The sequence below is a fragment of the Trachypithecus francoisi genome, unplaced genomic scaffold (genome assembly GCF_009764315.1).
Source record: "Trachypithecus francoisi isolate TF-2019V2 unplaced genomic scaffold, Tfra_2.0 Contig01558, whole genome shotgun sequence".
Classification (NCBI taxonomy): Eukaryota; Metazoa; Chordata; class Mammalia; order Primates; family Cercopithecidae; genus Trachypithecus; species Trachypithecus francoisi.
The window spans coordinates 3,728,384-3,749,486 of record NW_022681440.1 but is presented as its reverse complement, the minus strand read 5'-3'; the positions used below and the strand labels follow the sequence as shown (position 1 = coordinate 3,749,486).

At 43.2% G+C, this 21,103-nt stretch overlaps 1 protein-coding gene across 1 annotated transcript in view; it reads right to left on the bottom strand.

Moving 5' to 3' along the window:
• Window positions 1-21,103, bottom strand: part of CSMD1 (CUB and Sushi multiple domains 1) — a 2,074,981-nt gene that overhangs the window by 326,520 nt on the left and 1,727,358 nt on the right. The window contains exon 26 of the mRNA XM_033177634.1: window positions 14,488-14,690. Within this exon, the coding sequence (XP_033033525.1) occupies window positions 14,488-14,690 (203 nt within the window). The remainder of the gene's footprint in view (window positions 1-14,487; window positions 14,691-21,103) is intronic.

The following is a 21,103-nucleotide window of genomic DNA, read 5'->3' as shown; positions in this document are numbered from 1 at the left end:
TCTAAGTCAGAATTCCACTCGCTACATGCCTTTTTGCCACACAAGTGTCAGGAGAATCTTACTTCTGTCAGTTTGAATTGAGTGAGCCGATCAGGAGGCCAAAGAGAGGGAAAAGTCTCATTTGAGAACTGCACACTGAATCATTTATGACATAATGCTTCCCTGGAGTCGAGATGCCTCTAGAACAGAGAATAAATATTAACAATCATTTAGATTTGGAGAAAACGTACAAATCAAATGGTTTTTGTGTTTCTTTCTTTTGAGGGAAGTACTCATCAAAACGGTGGGGTCGTAAAAAGAGTATTCTGTCCTAATTTAACCTAATTAACTAGGAAATGATTGCTAATAGAATTTAATCCACATGATTAAGGTTACATAGCTGGTAAAGATGGAACTAAACCCCAGGCCAGAAACAGTGCCTCTGTTTTGCCTACTCTAAAAATTATACTGATATTATGTGTGTGTGTGTGTGTTGGTATACATTTTTCTTGTACTCAGTGTCAGAATTGCTAACATTGGTACAGTTTATATGTTCTTTAATAATGAGGAATGCTGCCAAATATATTACTGGGATCCACACCCCAGCTATATTTTAACCACCTCCGTGAGAATGTAAATTATATGGGAAAAGCATCTTTAGGACACTTCAGAATGCAATTCAACACGTATCTGTTGAATAGCTGCTCTTGCAGCTGGAACCATTTTAAGGATTATCACTGTTAAAGCAGAGATATTAAAAATAATAGTGAATTCATTTAAGGAATTTACACTCTCACTAGAACCAATAACTAAAAAATAAGAAACAATCAGAAAATAAGCACAGACACATACACAAGAAATAATGAAGAAACAAAGAAAGACAAAATGCTACTAGGCGTCAAATGTGAGGCAGAAATGGTAAACGCAGGCATCAGTGCGAAATATCTATGACATGTGTACGCGAGGATATTCAGCAACAACCCAGCGTGATACAGATAATTGGGATGAATCTTGTGAAGGGAGGAGTGTAAGAATCATGTAAAATGGGTCGTTATTTACTCTCAGGGATCAGAGATGTTTCCCAAATGGAGTGGTGTTTAACGGCAACTTGTCATGTGAACAGAAGGGACTGGAGAAGGGACTGAGTCCTAGAGGGAGCAGCACGCTCCTGTTACCTGGGAATGTGAAGGCTCAAAAAGAACAAATAAATAATCTGTCAGGAATCAAGAGTGAAGGAGAGGAGTGAAGGTCGAGAAGCCTGACGTTGGCCAATGTGAGGCCATGCTAGGATTTTATTCTAATGTAAGTGAGAAGCTGAAGAGGTTTTTTCTCAAAGCAGGGCCCCAGCTTTTACATTTCCTTCTGCCAGCATGGCCTTTCTTCAGTCCAACTTGGATGCAGTCTCACCCTCTGCACAGTCCTTTAGACTAGGGTCTTGCTTGGTGGAGACCCGGGTGAGGCAGTAGCTCGGCAGGGGAAGAGAAACGCGGACTGAGATCAGCCTCTCCGTCTCCTCGGAGGCCACAGCAGGTAATTCAGCACTTGGCCATGGAGAGGGGTCCAGTTTTGGATGTGTTATTTTTAGATGTCTGCAAGATGTTCAAATGAACTTATCTACTTGGCATCTTAGAGGTTCATGAGGCAGATGTGAGCTGGAAATAGAGAGCTTTGAAGTTATTACCTTATGAATCCATGTCCATGCCTGGAGGAAAAATTAATTTGCAAAGAGAGAGTATGTGCAGAAAGCAGACCTGATGTCCTGAGACCAACCCCCCAGGACACCTGTCTCTCAAGGGCAAGCAGAAGACAAGAGGCAAAAGTCGCAGCCAGGGAGCCAGGAGGCTCCCAGGGATGATCATGAAAACCTAGAGGAAAGAGGGCTGTAAGGCAGAAAGGCAGCAGTACCACAGTTCCGCAAGGGGCCGTTTAAGAGGACCACCTGGCCGGGCCCAGTGGCTCACGCTTGTAATCCCAGCACTATGGGAGACTGAGATGGGCGGATCACCTGAGACCAGGAGATTGAGACCAGCCTGGCCAACATGGCGAAACCCCATCTCTACTAAAAATACAAAAATTAGCCAGGCGTGGTGGCGGGTGCCTATAATCCCAGCTACTTGGGAGGCTGAGGCAGGAGAATCGCTTGAACCCGGCAGGCAGAGGTTGCAGTGAGCCGAGATCATGCCATTGCATTCCAGCCTGGTGACAGAGACTCCGTCTCAATAAAAAAAAAAAAAAAAAGCTAGGCATGGTGGCGGGCATCTGTAATCCCAGCTACTCAAGAGGCTGAGGCAGGAGAGTCACTCGAACCCAGGAGGCAGAGGTTGCAGTGAGCCGAGATCATGCCATTGCATTCCAGCCTGGTGACAGAGACTCCGTCTCAATAAAAAAAAAAAAAAAAAGCTAGCATGGTGGCGGGCGTCTGTAATCCCAGCTACTCAAGAGGCTGAGGCAGGAGAGTCACTCGAACCCAGGAGGCAGAGGTTGCAGTGAGCTGAGATTACACCACCACTGCACTCCAGCCTGGGTGATAGAGCAAGACCCTGTCAAAAAACAACAAAAACAAAACAAAACAAAACAAAACAAAACAAAAAAACAGGACCACCCTCAGGTGAATTGGTTGAGGTGCATGGTATTTATGACAGCGACAAGTGCAGTAATTACAGAGTGATGAGTGTAGAAACACAAAACCAGGTGAGTTGTGGAATAATTTAGAGGTCAAGAAATGCAGACAGCAAGCACAGACTAAGGTATAAACTTTTGTTGTAAAAGGAGAAGACAAACAAGCTGACACTCAAATGTGAACGTGAACGATGGTAGTTTTACGTATTATTTTTAAATGTCAGAGACTTGAGCACATTCAAATACTAGAAGTAAGGAGCCAGAGAGAGCGAAGGGTGAAAATCAGGAGGGAAAGAGGCTCCCACTGAGAGGTTACCCCCGGGGCAGCCAGCAGGAACGTCTGTGGGAGGACCACCACTGCCTGGGAAAGCGGGCGAACTTCCCAGGTAACAGGAGTGAGAAAGAGTGGCTTGCAGCTAGCTTGCATGACTCTTGGAAGGAAATGAAGGGAAATACCCTGATAGCTTTGCCTCTCACGAGGCGTGACATCCCACTGGGTCATATCCCACAAGGTCATCTGTATGTAAGAGGTCTTGATGCATTGGATGATTTGAGGAAAGAGGGGAAGATTTGAAATATGAAGCTGCATTGGAGCAAGGGTTTGCTAGAAAAATAAATGGTGGCAGTTGAGCAATTGCGTGGTTGGTGGCCATGCATGTACAGTGGTAAACAAGCTGCCAGGTGTGAGGTTTCCTCAGGAGCTCTCCAGAGTCCAGAGGAGAGAATCCGGGCAGATGCTGGGCCAGCGAGCTCCCAGGGCAAGGGAACACAACACGTTGGGAAGAGACTAGATTTTGAGGATGGAACTGCCGCTGATAGGGAAGAAATGTGTCCCAGCAAAAGCAGAGAGCCGATGTAAAGTGAGGAAGCAGGGATGGAAAGAGAGGCAGCAGTATAGAATAACGGGTTGACGTCTGATGTTTTGGGTTTCCCGGTGGGGTGGGGCACACTGCATGCCTCCCACAGCAGCTGATGGGAGTGGAGCTGGGAGACCAAAGGGTACAGAGGCAGGGGCTGAGGTCACCCAGCTGGGCCAAGCATCGACGGGATGTGCAGGGCCCTGCCAGGGGACATAGGGACCTGCACAGAGTCCTAACTCACTGAGGTGGGAGATCAAAGGGCAGCAGAGGGCAGAGCCTCAGAGATAAGGATTATACCGGGGGGAAAAGGATTCCGTGAAGCCAGGGCCATTGCCCTGTGTGGGCTCAGTTGCCTCTGTCTGCCCTTCCTGGAACTTTGATGAGGGACAGGCCAATCTTTGCCTTCCACAGCATTGATCTCTAACGCCCACGGGGTACTCAGGGCACAATAGGAAGAGACGGGATATTTGTGGGTGGATGAGTGAATTGATACGTGAATGAACGAATGAACGAGTGAATGAGTGAATAACAGATGGTAAGTTTTTACTTCAGAACAATTACACCAGTGCCATCATGCACACAATGAGGCCAGGGCGACTGTCCCATCAGGGTGCGGTCAGATGATTCCTCTCAATGTTTGTCTGGGTGACCGGCATTTTCTACGTTCCTATTACTGAAGCAATTTGTTTCCGAATAACATGTGTTTAAAGACTTCGTGATAATCCAGTGAATTAAATGTGGACCATTTCTTTCTCCATGAGGTAATGTTGTCCACCTCTGCCTACCTACTCCTGTGTTGACTGGGGGTTTGAGACTTATCAGAAAATTTTATGCCCAAGGTCCTGGGGAACAGTGGGACCTGAAATGACTGTTGCCTGAGGTATGAACAAACACCCTCCCAATGGGAGCTGGATTCATGGCAGCAGAAGGTGGCCATAAGTGATATTCCAGCTAGTATTTTTTTTTTTATAGAAAGAAGCTGAAATTCTATTGAGTAATAAGTATTAAAGCTCCATCCTCAAGAACAGAAGTGCCATTTTACATGCCTTGATTCTCTCCTTCGATTCATAATCAGTCTTGCTAATATTAGAGAAAATGTATCACAGCTAAAATCCTGTCATCCCCCAGAATACAAGACTTAGAACTTCAGCTAAACCAGCATCTTAGTTTCAATCAATTCAACATGTGTTCTTCGCATCTGTGTCATGGACCAGGTGTCCAAGGTTCAGAAAGCTGGATGCAGCTCTCTTTGGGCCTATGCTGTTCACGATCTATGATCCTAAGTGGTCAACCATAAAAATGTATGGCCAGTTCTCTACCAGTCCCATGAGGAAGATTCTGAGAGCAGAAGGGAGCAGTGGCTACACTTGTCTTGTGCTGCCCCTGCATAGAAACTCAGGCCATCAACGACATAGGTTTACAGCTGGTTCTCTCCCACAAAACAGCCGCAGTCTGTTCTGCCATGGGCAGCACCAAAGGCCTCTCCCATAATAAACAACAAATGATGTTTTAAAATGAAAATGCACCTATTAAATTATCTTTCAATAAAGTAAATTAGGGAGAGGTGTCGTGTAGCTGTTACGTTACTACCATTATTTACGGAGAAATCAATCTCGCAAACCCTGAGAATGCAACATGGTTGCAGAGCTATCTTTCCCTGGGACTGGGGGCGGGGCTAACAGTGCCATGCTGAGCGTTTGTTTAACTCCCAGGGTAAAGGTCAGCTTTGTGTGCTGAACTCCATTTTCGTGAGTTTTATGCATGATTAAACGGTAATTAAGCTTTAATGAAAAGTGTTAGGCTGATTACAATTAACATAATTGCAGTAGTCAGTTCATGTCCTTCTGTTTTACATGCTGTGCAGAGCTGGCAGGACAGTGGCCCTTTAATGGGGTTTGGATATCTCATGAGCCTCCAAAGCTCATTTTTCTAGTGGAGAAAATTTAGTCTTCCAGTATAGTGGAGGTAAATGCATATACAGGGAAGTTTGGGACACAACCCTACTCCATCGATGGCTGTCAAATGCACATAGACATGAAGCATGGAAGATGAGCAAGGACTTTCTTTATCCTCTTTTTTTTTTTTTTTTGGAGATGGAGTCTCACTCTGTTGCCCAGGTTGAAGTGCAGTAGTGCCATCTCGGCTCACTGCAACCTCTGCCTCCCGGGTTCAACCGATTCTTCCACCTCAGCCTCCCAAGTAGCTAGGATTAGAGGCACACGCCACCACACCTGGCTAATTTCTTAATTTTTTTATTTTTAGTAGAGATGGGGTATCACCATGTTGGCCAGCCTGGACTCGAACTCCTGACCTCGTGATCCGCCTGCCTTGGCCTCCCAAAGTTGTGGGATTACAGGTGTGAGCCACCGTGCCTGGCCTTTCCATCCTCCTACTAGACAGTTGTTCCTGCCCCAAGTTTATTTTAAAGCAGTGAAAAAAAAATAAGATCAGTTTTAATGAAGAAAATTTACCAGATGATAGATTAAAAACTGTGGTTACTTAAAAAATGACCATTGAACTTTATAAAACTATTCGGCCTGATTTCAAACTGGTATCAAAATTTTAAGTAATCTCAAGTAAAATAACTCTATCAAGAATTATAACACTTAACAGGTCAACACAGATGCAGCCCTTTTATTAAATAGGTATAATGTGTTGTTTACTAATCAAAGCAAGTCTACAGTATCAAGTACTTCTGATAATAAACATTATACAAAAACCATTTACTTTAAACTATTTATCAACACTGGATATAAAATAATCCAGAGGAGAAAGAATTTTTTGCTATTTGTATTAGTCTGTTTTCATGCTGCTGGTAAAGACATACCTGAGACTGGGTAATTTATAAAGAAAAGAATTTTAATTGACTCACAGTTCCACATGGCTGGGGAGGCCTCACGATTATGGCAGAAGGCAAGAAAGGGCAAGTCACATCTTACATGGTGGCAGGGAAGAGATAGCTTGTGTAGGGAAACTCCCATTTATAAAACCATCAGATCTCATGAGACTTATTCACTATCATGAGAACAGTACAAGAAAGACCTGCTCCCATGATTCGATTACCTCCCACTGGGTCCCTTCCATGACACGTGGGAATTGTGGGAGCTACAATTCAAGATGAGATTTGGGTGGGGACACAGCCACACCATATCATTATTGAAACTGCAGTTACACATTTATCAGTAAAGGCTTCACTATGAAAAATTTTGAATTAAGCTAAACTCAGTTACAATTTGCAGTTGTAACTCAGTTACACATTGTTTACAATAGATGAAGAGGTATTCGTTATGCAATCAAAGTCATACTAATATTTTCAATATTTATGCATGTGGAAAATTTTTAAAGCATATATAATTAGCAAACACTTGTTGAGTATTGATTATATATCATGTTCTAGGAAAACAAAGACCGTCTGCCCTCAAGTAACTTAATCTACTCTTTTAGTAAAATGGTAACCCACAATGGGCTAAGCACTATTATAGAAGTATAAACATTGTGTTTGGGAACTGGAAGTGACAACGTGATTGGCTTTGCTAACGAAACCTTCAAATGTGAGATGCGCACCCTGGAGTTTCTTGTGCAACAAGGTGGGGAAGGCCAGTCCGGTGTGTAACAGGAACACACACCCAAGCTGAGAGGGGCTAGCATCTGAGTAAAGGTTTCTATAGGCTTTGCCAGAGTGGAGGATGGTGATTGAGGACGATGTTGAAAACTGCTTGGGGGAAGTTTTCAAAGAGGGTTTTGTGGCCTTTATTTTTGGCAGTGGGGAGCATGAGAAATCACTCTGGCTGAGATGAGAGGACAGTGGAGAATTCTGAGCAGAAGTGAGGTATTGCCTGAGTTGCCGCCGAAAAGTTTCATCTGGGTGCCTGTGCTCAGCTGGGCCAGAAAGTACGCAGGTGCAGGAAGAAGGAAGCCCGTGAGCAAGGCAGGCGGCTCAGACCCCCAGCGGCATAGACCAAGGCGGCAGGGCAAGGTTAGGAGAATTGGATATTGAATCTATTTTGAATAGGTACCCCGCTGAATGCATTGTTGGATTCTCTGTGTGTTGTGAATCTAGAGAGGTCTAAAAATGGCTCCAAATGTTTCATCCTGAGCCACTGGCAGGATGGAGTCAACTTTACCGAAACAGGGAAGACGTCAAGGGGCCCAGGATTGGGAAAGGCATGAACAAGGGCCGTGGTTGAGTTTCAGGCGTTGAGTTGCCTCTCTGCATCTCTGCAGCAAAGCAGAGACATCAAGAAGGCTGGTGGATGCTCAGAGGAGAAGACTGGGAGGCTGACTGGTGTTTCCTAAGGAGTACCAGAATTGGGTATTTATTAACTAGTAATGGGACTAGGGGGATGGATTATATCGAAGGGTTACATTAAACCACATGGAATTGCCAACATTCCATCATTTCTTACCCACAAAAATGACAATTGTATAAAGTTCAAATTGGTACACATGGAAAACTGAGTAAAAGAAAAGTAAGCAAGTGTCATTTCTGTAGAAACTTTTATGGGTATCTTAATGTTTGTTGCTTCTTAAAAAATATATGGATAGAGAAGAAAGGAGACCCAAGGACAAGCCCTCCTGGCGTCTGATCTTTAGAGTTTCAAGGGAAGAAAGATGTGAATCAGCCAAACAGCCAATGAGAGAGTGGCCCTTGGAATAAGGAGGAACAAGAGAGAATGATAAGACGGAAAACAACTGAAGACAGTGTTTCAAGAAGAAAGAGTCAAATTATTGTTTAAAAAGCTCCAACGTAACATGGAATTACAAGATAGAGAGGTAGTGCAACCCTGATGTTAAATTCTTGTTTAAAATGTACTTTCAAACTATGCTTGGGAAAAATATGGTAATTCAAATGTCTTCAAGAAAACAAATATTCAGATGACTGTTTTCTCTCTAATAATTTAAACACAACTCTAATGCTTATTTCACATGTTACTGACATAGAATCAAGTAAAAATAGCCTACCAAGAAATCTAATTTAATATAATTGAATAAATGTCATTTTTGCTTGGCAACAATGGCCACATTTAAAACATCAATCATATAAGGAAAACAGTTCTTTTTGAGTTCTATTTACGAGTGTTTAAAATCATAACTAATTCCAATGTTTTAGATTATAAAATTAGCATGGTTTATGAATCACAACACAATCTAATTTATAGGTAAAGTTCCTCATTTTTTTTTTTTTGACACCAGGTTCATAAAGACAAATAAATGAGAGATTTCCATCCTCCCACCTACAAAAGAGCAGTGACGGCTTCTTGGGTGTGATGGACAGGCTCTTTGGCACTTTGTGAAGAGTTTCCCACCTTTGGCTTGGAAAGACACCAGCTTGATGTAGTTTCATAGCTGGATTCCCCAGTGAGGGGAGGAAGGTGGGTGGAGTGAAGGGGACAAAATACCCCCATTTCTCCTGCAATGAAGCAGGGCGCCTGGGTCGGTTTCTTAATTATGACTGAGGGGTTATAGGAACCTTCTTTTCTAAAACTAGAAAACCAGGACATGTGATTTATTCCAGGTGTAGGAGTCAAATGTTTATCAGGTTCTCAGGGAGATGGAGACTGATGCCCCATTCTCAATGGTTCCCAGAAGTGGCAAGCTACCTTTTGTGGGGAGAGGCTGAATGAGAGGCTTTGGGGTGGTCAGACCAGGGTCTTCCTGTTCCAGCCCAAGATCCTTAGAGAGAACCACATGAGATGAATTACTGTGACTGTCCAGACAAGTGGCCCCCAAATGAGAGCAAGAGGGAGTATAACGACTGGGGCAGAGGTAGAACCAAGTCCCTCTCTGTACTCACCCCACTGAATCATCCTGCAACTCCCTGGCCATCCAACACTGGCAGTAGGTTTTCAAAATAGAGTGGTGTTCGACTTCTTGTCAACTCGAATGCATGGGAGCTAGAACTGGATATGATTTGTCTTAGGACAATGACTTTTATTTTACAGCCATGATTGTAGCACACTCACGGCCATTTCATATGCATGCCAAGGTCCTTTACAGAACTGTATTATTTAAAATCCCACATGACACATATGACACACTCCCAGTGGGATAATTTGAGAGTTTCTTGCCAAAGATTGGGTTTGGAAATTCTAGGAAGAAGGGTTTGTGTTAGTCTCCTCTCATGCAGCTAATAAAGACATCCCTGAGACTGGGTGATTTATAAAGGAAAGAGGTTTAATTAACTCACAGTTCAGCACAGCTGGGGAGGCCTCAGGAAACTTACAATCATGGAGGAAGGTGAAGGGGAAGCAAAGCGCCTTCTTCACAGGGTGGCAGAAAGGAGAAGGGCAAGCACGAGAAATGCCAGACACTTACAAAACCAACAGATCTCATGAGACTCTCTTATTGTCATGAGGACAGCATGGGGGCAACTGCCCTCATGATCCAACCACCTCCACCTGGTCCCACCCTTGACACATAGGCATTATGGGCATTACAATCCACGGTGAGATTTGGGTGGGGACACAGAACCAAACCGTATCAGGAAGGTTACTTGGAATTAGTATAGAAATCTGGAAAGAGGTGTTGAATGTGGCAGCTTGAGCAAAGCAGTCCGTGGGGATCATGGGGTACAGCAGACCCCGGGGTACGTGAAGAGAGGGGTACGAGGCCTCTGTGCCCTGACATGCCCTCCTGCCCCAGCTCTTCACCCTTGCTGGAGCTCCTTATTGGAAGAACCCAATACAGGTTTGCCTTGAGAGCCACAGAGTAGTTAAAGGAGGAGAAAATAGTAGATTTGGGGGCCAAAGGGAAAATAAATGACATCCAGAGTGGAATTCTGGAAGACAGAAATGTCCTTAGAAATTGATACTCTATCCTCATTTCATAAATAAAGTAAAAATAGCCGAGACAAAAGGTCAGTCTCAAAGCATTAGAGGTCAAGATAGAAACTCACATTTCTAGAGTTACAGTCTAGACCATGCTTTTTAAATGTTGTACCACTCTAAGTTTTTGTATCTTGTTTTTCCTTTCAATAAACTTCTGAAGACAATCTTGCAGCAACTCCTTCATGTAAATGCCTCAGAGTCAAAGTTATATTCTAGCTCCTAGGTGAGTATTTCTCAAAATTTATACCAGAATTGGGATTTATTAACTAATGACAGGGTTGGAGGGATGGATCCTATCCAAGTGTTACGTTAAACCACGTGAAATTGCCAGCATTCAATAATTTTTTGCGCACAAAAACGACAATTTCATATGATTCAAATTAGTACACATGGAAAACTGAGTAAAAGAAAAGTAAGCAAGTATCACTTCTGTAGAAACTTTTATGGTGTCTTCATGCTTATTTCTTCCTAAACATTCATATGTTAATTATATGAGAAGAAATATGTCCATGATCCTCAAATAATTATAATAAAGGGTCTTCTTTTTTTTTTTTCTACCTAAGTTAGAAAGATGTTCTCTGAAGAGAGAATCATGAAGAACATACAGAAAAAAAGAAGTGATGACCAGGTTTCAACAGTCATTGTTAAAACAGGAAGATTTTAAAAGGCCAGGAATAAAACGAAGTGCATTCTTTCCACACAATCCAGGAACCCTTTTCTCAGATATCTAGTCAGGTGAACTGAAAACTTATGTCCATACAAAAACCTGCACACAGATTGTTTATAGGTAGCTTTAGGCATCATTGCCAAAATTTTAGAGCAATCCAGATGTCCTTCAATAAGAAGATGGGTAAACAGGCTGGGCAAGGTGGCTCACGCCTGTAATCCCAGCACTTTGGGAGGCTGAGGCAGGTGGATCACCTGAGGTAAGGAGTCTGACACCAGCCTGGCCAACATGATGAAACCCTGTCTCTGCTAAAAATATGAAAATTAGCCAGGTGTGGTGGTGCATGCTTGTAATCCCAGTTACTCGGGAGGTTGAGGAAGGAGAATCCCTGGAACCCAGGAGGTAGAGGCTCCAGTGAGTCAAGATTTTGCCACTGCACTCCAGCCTGGGTGACAAAGCAAGACTCCATCTCAAGGAAAAAAAAAAAAAAGGGTAAATAAACTGTGATATAACCAGTCAACAGAATATTATTCGGTGATAAAAAGAAATGATCCACAGAGCCATGAAAACACCTAGAGCTTGAAAGTATCTTACTAAGTGAAAGAAGACAATGTGAAAGACCACACACTGCATGATTCTAACTCTATGACTTTCTGGAAAAGACAAAACTGTGGAGACAGTGAAAAGAGTGATTGCCAGGAATTAGGAGGAAGGGAGGGATGAATAGGCAGAACACAGGGGATTGTTAGGGCAGGGAAATGACTCTATGTGAAGCTATGACTACAGATGCATTTTTCCAAACTCATTGATGTGGTTTGGATCTGTGTCCCCACCCATGTTGAACTGTAATCCCCAGTGTTGGAAGTGGCGCCTGGAGGGGGTGACTGGATCATGGAGGTGGTTTCTAATGGTTTAGCACCATCCCCCAGTGCTGTCTCGTGATACAGTTCTCACGAGATCTGGTTGTTTAAAAACATGTAGCACCTCTCGCTTCACTCTCTCTTCCCCCTTCCCCAGTCATGGAAGATGTGTCTGCTTCCCCTTCCCCATCCGCCAGGACTGTAAGTTTCCTGAGGCCTTCCCAGCCATGCCTTCTGTACGGCCTGCTGAGCTGTGACTCAATGAAACCTCTTTTTTTGATAAATTACCCAGTCTCAGATAGTTCTTTACAGCAATATGAAAATGGACTAATATACCCATGGAATGCAGAATACCGAAAGTGAGCCCGGAGAAAACTGTGGCTATCGGCTGATAATGACGGGCCAGGGCAGGTTCATTGACTGCAACAAATGGACCGCTCTGTGGGGATGCTGACAGTGGATGAGGCTGTGTGCTGTGGACAGAGAGCACATGGGAACTCTGTGTCTTCCACTTGATCTTACTGCGAGCCCAAAACTACTCTAAAAAAATAAAACCTGTTGAAAAAAATGCCTGGAAAATACAGAATGGAAAGAAGAGGAGAAAGAACATAATCTCATAACTTTCTCAACATTTTTGTTTTGCCAAATAAGGCCAATGAATCACAAATCTACCATCTGCTCTTGCCACCATTTCAAAAGATTAAGAAAATTTTATATCACAACGAAAAGCAAGAGTGACATAATTTTTTTTTTTTTTTTTGGAGACGGAGTCTCACTCTGTCACCCAGGCTGGAGTGCAGTGGCGCGATCTCAGCTCACTGCAAGCTCCACCTCCCGGGTTCACGCCATTCTCCTGCCTCAGCCTCCTGAGTAGCTGGGACTACAGGCGCCCGCCACCGCGCCCGGCTAATTTTTTATATTTTTAGTAGAGACGGGGTTTCACCATGGTCTCGATCTCCTGACCTTGTGATCCGCCCACCTCAGCCTCCCAAAGTGCTGGGATTACAGGTGTGAGCCACTGCACCCGGCAAGAGTGACATAATTTTGGAGTAAAAGACTTTTTTTTTTCTCCAAGGCAGGATAGCTGGAACACTCTTACTTTCATATTTTTGTGAAGGACCAGTGAAAATTTTACTGTGTACAAGTACTATTCCACAAGCACTGTTTGCAAGTTACTGCTTCGGAGCACAGTGAAACCAGAGGTAAAAAATTGTGCAGACTATAACCTCGATTTTATTAGCAACCTTTTAAAGCATTAAATTGACCTAAGTCAATTTTCTTGTGTAAATCCTAAATATGACTTGCCAGGGACCGGCCAAGAGATAAATTGAGTCTGAACGTGTTTGTGTGCAAATTCTCCTTGTTTTATGATGACAGCTGACCTTGTGTGCCGCCCAATTATATGGCATCTCTCCACAGTGCCATCCGGAGGGCAATAAAAGGCTGAACTGCCACAGAATATCTCCACTCCTTCCTTCTTCGGAAACCTTTCATCAAAAATGGGCTAGACAGCAAAGATGGGAATTATCATTAGGAGATAACAGTCCATGTGTGCAAATGTGGTCTCACACTACTAATTCAGCAGAGGTTCCTCTGTCATATTAACTTCTTGAAAGTTTATCCCTAAGGTGAAAAAAAATTCAAGGACCGTCCTGAACCGGGAAGTTGCGAATAGAGAATCAAAGCCTGTTTGATTAGCAGGTTGTTTGCACAGAGACTTCATTACATAAAGAAAGAGTCAGACTGCGGCATACAGGGAACCTGGAATCGGGCCGGGTTAGGGGAACCTGGAATCGAGCCGGGTTAGGGGAACCTGGAATCGGGGCTGGGTTAGGGGAACCTGGAATCGAGGCCGGGTTAGGGGAACCCTGAAGATAGGGTTTACATTTATGTAGAGACCCACATCTCTTTTGCATCCAAGTCTAGACATTTACTGATTAATTGAAACCTTTAAAGTTATACATTTTTTTTCCATGTAACTAAGTAGGTCCGTTGCCTGTCCTGACCTTATAATGAACAGAATTCCCTACAACAAATTGTTCCTTTGATACTGACAGTGTTCAGAACACACTACTCCAAAATATGCAGTTTTGAGGAAACTATACAAGCAGCAAATCCACTCCAGCCTCCGCCTGCCCTGCTGCCCTGAAGCAGACTGTAGAATAATTATCTGGCCTTCCTCGGAAGGAAGTCATGAAACCTTCATTCTAGAAGGGCACCCCTAGGATGCAGAGGACAGGAATGAAGACATAGACACACAGGGAAGAAGCTGAGAAAAGAAGCCTTGTTAAGTTCCTCCCAGTTTATCACCACTAAATCCTATCTTTTCATCCTCTAATCATACTTCTGCACGACTGTCCATTAAAACACACAATTTTCTCTCTTTCTTTGGGTCTTCATTTCTGAAGGTTCCAGTGTCATGCAAAACACACATCAAATAAGTTTGGTTATGCATTTCTCTTGGTAACCTGGCTTCTGTTATCGTGGCCTCTGCCATGAACCCAGCAATGGGGAAAGAGAACTCTTCTCTGCAACATGCGTTTTCCTAACCTCAAATTAGGCTCAACACATTGCATCTGTGTAGGGAGACGCTGGAGAATACAAATTAAGGCAGTTCTGTGTTCATGGCAAGACTCTGACATCAAGGTAAAGAAGAAGCAAGCTGTGCCACCTACTTGAAAACTGGATGGAGAAGCCAGACTTGCTGATGAAGAAGTCGCTGTCGAACTGCAGGGTGAGTGAGTTGAAGGTGCTGTGGATGTCCTCGGGAAGGGCAGAGCCACTCCACTCCTTCAGCAGGATGTCGCTGTCCACCGGCCCATCCCAGACCTTGAGGATGTCATGAGCCATCTCCGTGTCGAAAACAATGAAATGGAGGCTGCAAGAGAGAACACAGTAGCGCTACTTTCCGTGCATCCAGCGTGTCCTCACCCCAAAGCTGTCACGTAAGCGAGCTCATTTCGCTTTCACAAAACCCCACCAAAATGTGCCTCGGTGTTGTCTGACAAGGAAGGATGAGGAAAATGAGGCTCACCGAAGTTAATTCAGGAATGCAGACTGGGATAAAGTGCACAGGACCTCAGTCCGTCATGGATGCAGAGAGATAGGTGAGCTAGATGCTGAGCTATCCGTTTTAGGATAAAAGGATTCCTTTAGAGACTTCCAGATCTATATTTATAATGTAAGCTTTCTACGGCACACAGACCAAGTGTAAGTTTGGCATTGACAGGTGTGTTTGAAGCAGATCTAAGGCGGCTTTGGCGCAGTCACTGTTGTTCACGCAATGCCCCGCTAGGTGGCAGCAGCCACACCAGAGAAAAAAGCTTACATCAGAAGGACATTTTCTACCTGTATCTGAAGGGTCTGCTCTTGTGTTGTACTTGTTTCTAAAAATTCTATTTTAAAACCTCATTATTTAAAATACCAACACAAAGGCAAAAATGGGTAATAGAAACTCCCTTGTTTATAAAATTTTACCATACTTGTATTTACTTCCAGGTGTTTTTCAGAGTGACTTAAAAATCTCTATGCTGGAGGGACTCACGTTCAGAGGCAGCAAGATCTATGCAGTCCTATTTACGGCCGTTGAATCAAAAAGGGTTTAGCTAAAACACCAGCAAAAATTAGCAGGCCCTGAATGGGTCTGATTTACAGTTTTTTATTTCCTGCATGTTACACACCGATTGCAAGGGAGGTAAACTCACAGTGGATGACAAAGAAGAACACTACCCGTGAGTCTCAACCACTTTGTTTTGCACACATTACATATTTAAAGAAGACACTTATGTCACTTTGTGTAAGGTATGGAATGTTTGGTGTATTTTTAAAATAATCAAGATGAATCATTAAACATAGAGAAAACTACAGCAGATAGTAGACCTTTATTTTCCTACTGCCACCAGTGTTAACATTTTGCCCTATTTGCCTCAGAACTTTTTAAATTTCTTTTTGAGATGGACTCTCGCTCCCTCTCCCAGGCTAGAGTGCAGTGTCATGATCTTGGCTCACTGCAACTTCCACCTCCTGGGTTCAAGTGATTCTCATGCCTTAGCCTCCCAAGTAGCTGGAATTACAGGCATGAGCTGTTACATCCAGTAATTATTATTGTTATCTGTATTTATAGTAGAGATGGGGTTTCACCATGTTGACCAGGCTGGTCTTGAACTCCTGACCTCAGGTGATCCACCCACCTTGGCCTCCCAAAGTGCTGGGATTACAGGCGTGAGCCACCATGCCCAGCCCAGAACTTTTTATAAAATAAAATCTTATACATGCAACCATTTTTAGCTTCCATTCCACCAAATCATTGGTTCTTTATCTTATCACACACTCTAAAGTTGTGGTGTAATATTCCCATTTATATTTTTATAAGCTTCATATGTGTGTGTGTATATTCATATCCCTAAAAAAAAAGTACTACTGTCTAAGAGTAGTTACATATTAAATATCACTTGACACATGTGTGCTTGTATCACTTTCAGTTTGCTTTTATTTATTTATTTATTATTTTATTTATGTTTTTGGAGACAGAGTCTTGCTCTGTTGCCCAGGCTGGAGTGCAGTGGTGTGATCTCTGCTCATTGCAAGCTCTGCCTCCCGGGTTCACACCATTCTCCTGCCTCAGTCTCCCAAGTAGCTGGGACTACAGGCGCCTGCCACCAGGCCCAGCTAAATTTTGTATTTTTAGTACAGACGGGGTTTCACCATGTTAGCCAGGATGGTCTCGATCTCATGACCTCGTGATCCACCCATCTCGGCCTCCCAAAGTGCTAGGATGACAGGCGTGAGCCACTGTTCCTGGCCTCAATTTGCTTTTATACTGAGTATTATGGGAGAGACTGTTATACTAAAAAAATGTAGAATTTTGTTAATTTACTTTAAAACTGTAAGTGCTTTATTTTCCTAGTTCCCGACTAAAGGGTAGTTTGTTTCTACTTTTTAATTTTGACAAACGGTATCGCACTGGATATTCCACTGTACTGATCCAAGGATCTTTCTAGGCCGGCATGATAAAGCAAATTTGCTAACTCGCTCTCCCTTGGGATTCTCAGTGCTTTGGTCCAGGGTAATGTATGAATGCCCTTGTTTTATTCTACCTTTAGCAATACCTGATTACCATCAGACTAACAGTTGTACAAATAGAAAATGTGATGGTTGTGGGATGGTGTTCAATTAGTTTCCTTGATCACTCATAAAGTTGATCATCATTTTGCATCTATAAGACATTCTCTTTTTGATTTAGTTCAATAATTCAACATTTACTGAGCACCAAGAGTATACTGAGTGCACTTCAAGGAACTTTGCATACATCTGCCAAGTTGAGTCCTGCCTTCATGGAGTTCGTGTTGTACAGGGAAGAGACAGGCAAACTACAGCATCCATAACAAATGAGTGAAGAATGGAATGTTAGTAGGTGGTAAATGCAATTGAAGAACTAAAAAAGTAGAACAGAAAAAGAATCACTGGGAATACTAATTCTTAGGGGAGGAACGAGAAGGTGAAGTATTAAATAGGGTGGTTAGGTTAAGCCATCTGTGTGGAGGGAGATTTGGGTGGAGCCTTGAAGGAGTTAAGGGTGTTTGTCTTATCCTGGTAAGAATTCAGCCAAGCAAAAGCCCCACATAAGGGGCACACCATCAGCATTTGAGAACACCCAGGAGCCATTGCAGCCAGAGCAGAGAAATGGGGACTGGGAAGGAAGAACTGAGAGCAGAGAAGAATGGGGGTTGTGAATTGGATGGTGCAGAGAGAGATGCCTATGCATAGAGGGCTTTGTAGGCTGTTTTAAGGATGATATACCAATGCAGGATGTTTAGTGAGTCCTCACCAACAATTTAAAGAACTGTTCCTGCTAGCTTTGTTGAAAACAAGCCATGGAGGGAAAATTACACTCTGTCAATGTTTTGAGTAATCCGAGAAAGTGGCGTATGTGCTGAGATGAGCTGAACGTGGAGGTACCGAGGCACTGGTCAGGTCCTGGATACTTTTTGAAGGGAGAGAAAACAGGCTTGGAAGAGGTGTGCCTGAGGTGAGGATGTGCCAACCCTGTAAGTTTGTCCCTAAGAAACCAGAAAAGTGGAGCTGTCATTCACTGAACTGAGAAACGGTGCAATATGTTTATGGGATGGGGAAAATCAGAGATCCTGTCTTGCACCTGTTGAGTTTAAGTTGTCAACTAGATATAGATGGACGGGTATGTAGGCAGCTGTTCATATGAGTTTGGAGTTTCAGTGAGAAGTCAGAGTGGAGAAAATAAACATGTATGTCTTCAACAAAGAAATGGTTTATAAACTATGGGACTGGATGAAATCTTTGAAGGTCTTAGGTAGAGGAGAGAAGAGGACTATGGATTCTGAATTACCTGGTCACATATGTTTGCCATTAAGCAGAAAGCATCCCAGAGCTGGAAATAATTCTAATAAAAAAATGTGCAAATCTTTCACCCAGAAAACTGCAAAACATCATTGAGATGAACTGTACAAAATCTAAATAAATGGAGAAGTATATAACACCAAGGACCAGAAAGTTCAGTACTGCAAAAGATGCCAGTTTTCCCCAAAATGATCTATTGATGTCATGGGACATCAGTAAAAATCCAGGCAATTTCTTTTGTAAAAAATTACAAGCGTTTCTGAACTTCATGTGGCAGTGCAGAGGGCCAAGAATAGTCACAGTGATCTATATAAAGAAGAACAAAGCTAGATTTTCATACTGGGTATCAAGATGTATTATAAAGTAAATCGGGAATTTAGTTAGGCTTTGTACTATATAGGCAAATAGATCAATGGAATGGAATACAGTTTGGAAACAGATTTATATAGATCTAATTTTCTAGTTAATTACTAAGTTTGTACTATAGTGCAATAAAGAAATAAATCACTTTTCAACAAATTGTCAACTGAACTTAACTATGGACAAAAATCTGTGACACTTCACTCTCCATACCATACACAGAAATTTATCCCCAATGGAATACAGATGTGAATGTGAAAGGTAAATTAAGTTTTCTAGAAGAAAACCTAAGCTAATATTTGTATAGCTTTGGGCAGAGAGGATCTAGCAATCTGGACACAAAATCACTGAAGCCAACCTTAACAAAGTTTGTGGCATAGTGTACATTTAAACGTAGTTAAAAAATTTGTGGTCAGGTGCGAAGATGGCCGAATAGGAACAGCCCCAGCCTCCAGCTCCCAGCGTGAGCGACACAGAAGGCAGGTGATTTCTGCATTTCCAACTGAGGTACTGGGTTCATCTCACTGAGGTGTGTCAGACAGTGGGGGCAGGACAGTGGGTGCAGCCCAAGGAGCGAGAGCCGAAGCAGGGCAAGGCATTGCCTCACCCAGGAGGCACAAGGGAATAGGGAATTCCCTTTCCTAGCCAAGGGAAACCATGACACACAACACCTGGAAAATTGGGTCACTTCCACCCTAATAGTGCACTTTTCCAAGGGTCTTAGCAAACGGCACACCAGAAGATTATATCCCGCTCCTGGCTCGGAGGGTCCCACGCCCATGGGGCCTTCCTCATTGCTAGCACAACAGTCTGAGATCTAACTGCAAGGCAGCAGTGAGGGTTGGGGAGGAGTGCCCGCCACTGCCGAGGCTTAAGGAGGTAAACAAAGCTGCTGGGAAGCTCGAACTGGGTGGAGCCCACTGCAGCTCAAGGAGGCCTGTCTGCCTCTGTAGACTCCACCTCTGGGGACAGGACATAGGTAAACAAAAGCCAGCAGAAACCTCTGCAGATGTAAATGCCCCTGTCTGACAGCTTTTAAGAGAGTAGTGATTCTCCCAGCAAGGAGGCTGAGATCTGAGAGTCGACAGATTGTCTGCTCAAGTGGGTCCCTGACCCCCAAGTAGCCTAACTGGGAGACATCCCCCACTAGGGGCAGACTGACACCTCACACAGCTGGGTACACCTCTGAGACGAAGCTTCCAGAGGAACAATCAGGCAGCAACATTTGCTGTTCAGCAATATTGACTCTTCTGCAGCCTCTGCTGCTGATACTCAGGCAAACAGTGTCTGGAGTGGACCTTGAGCAAACTCCAACAGACCTGCAGCTGAGGGTCCTGACTGTTAGAAGGAAAACTATCAAACAGGAAGGACACCTACACCAAAACCCCATCAGTACGTCACCATCATCAAAGACCAGAGGCAGATAAAACCACAAAGATGGGGAAAAAGCAGTGCAGAAAAGCTGGAAATTCAAAAAATGAGAGTACCTTTCCCACTCCAAAGGAATGTAGCTCCTCACCGGCAATGGAACAAAGCTGGATGGAGAATTACTTTGACGAGTTGAAAGAAGAAGACTTCAGACAACCAAACTTCTCTGAGCTAAAGGAGGAATTACAAACCCAGTGCACAGAAACTAAAAACCTTGAAAAAAGATTTGACGAATGACTAACTAGAATAACCAATGCAAATAAGTCCATAAACGAACTGATAGAGATGAAAACCGTAACACGAGAACTACATGGAAAATGCACAAGCTTCAGTAACCGACTTGATCAACTGGAAGAAAGGGTATCAGTAATTGAAGATCAAATGAATGGAATGAAGTAAGAAGAGAAGTTTAGAGAAAAAAGAATAAAAAGAAATGAACAAAGGCTCCAAGAAATATGGGACTATGTGAAAAGACCAAATCTACATCTAATTGGTGTGCCTGAAAGTGATGGGGAGAATGGAACCAAGTTGGAAAACACTCTGCAGGATATTATCCAGGAGAACTTCCCCAACCTAGCAAGACAGGTCAACATTCAAATTCAGGATACAGAGAACACCACAAAGATACACCTCAAGAAGAGCAACTCCAAGACACATAATTTTCAGATTCACCAAAGTTGAAATGAAGGAAAAAATGTTAAGGGCAGCCAGACAGAAAGGTCGGGTTACCCACAAAGGGAAGCCCATCAGAATAACAGCAGATCTCTCGGCAGAAACCCTACATGCCACAAGAGAGTGGAGGCCAATATCCAACATTCTTAAAGAAAAGAATTTTCAACCCAGAATTTCATATCCAGCCAAACTAAGTTTCATAAGTGAAGGAGAAATAAAATCCTTTACAGACAAGCAAATGCTGAGAGATTTTGTCACCACCAGGCCTGCCCTACAAGAGCTCCTGAAGGAAGCATTAAACATGTAAAGGAACAACTGGTACCAGCCATTGCAAAAACGTGCCAAAATGTAAACACCATCGATGCTAGGAAGAAACTGTATCAACTAACGAGCAAAAATACCAGCTAACATCATAATGACAGGATCAAGTTCACACATAACAATAATAACCTTAAATGT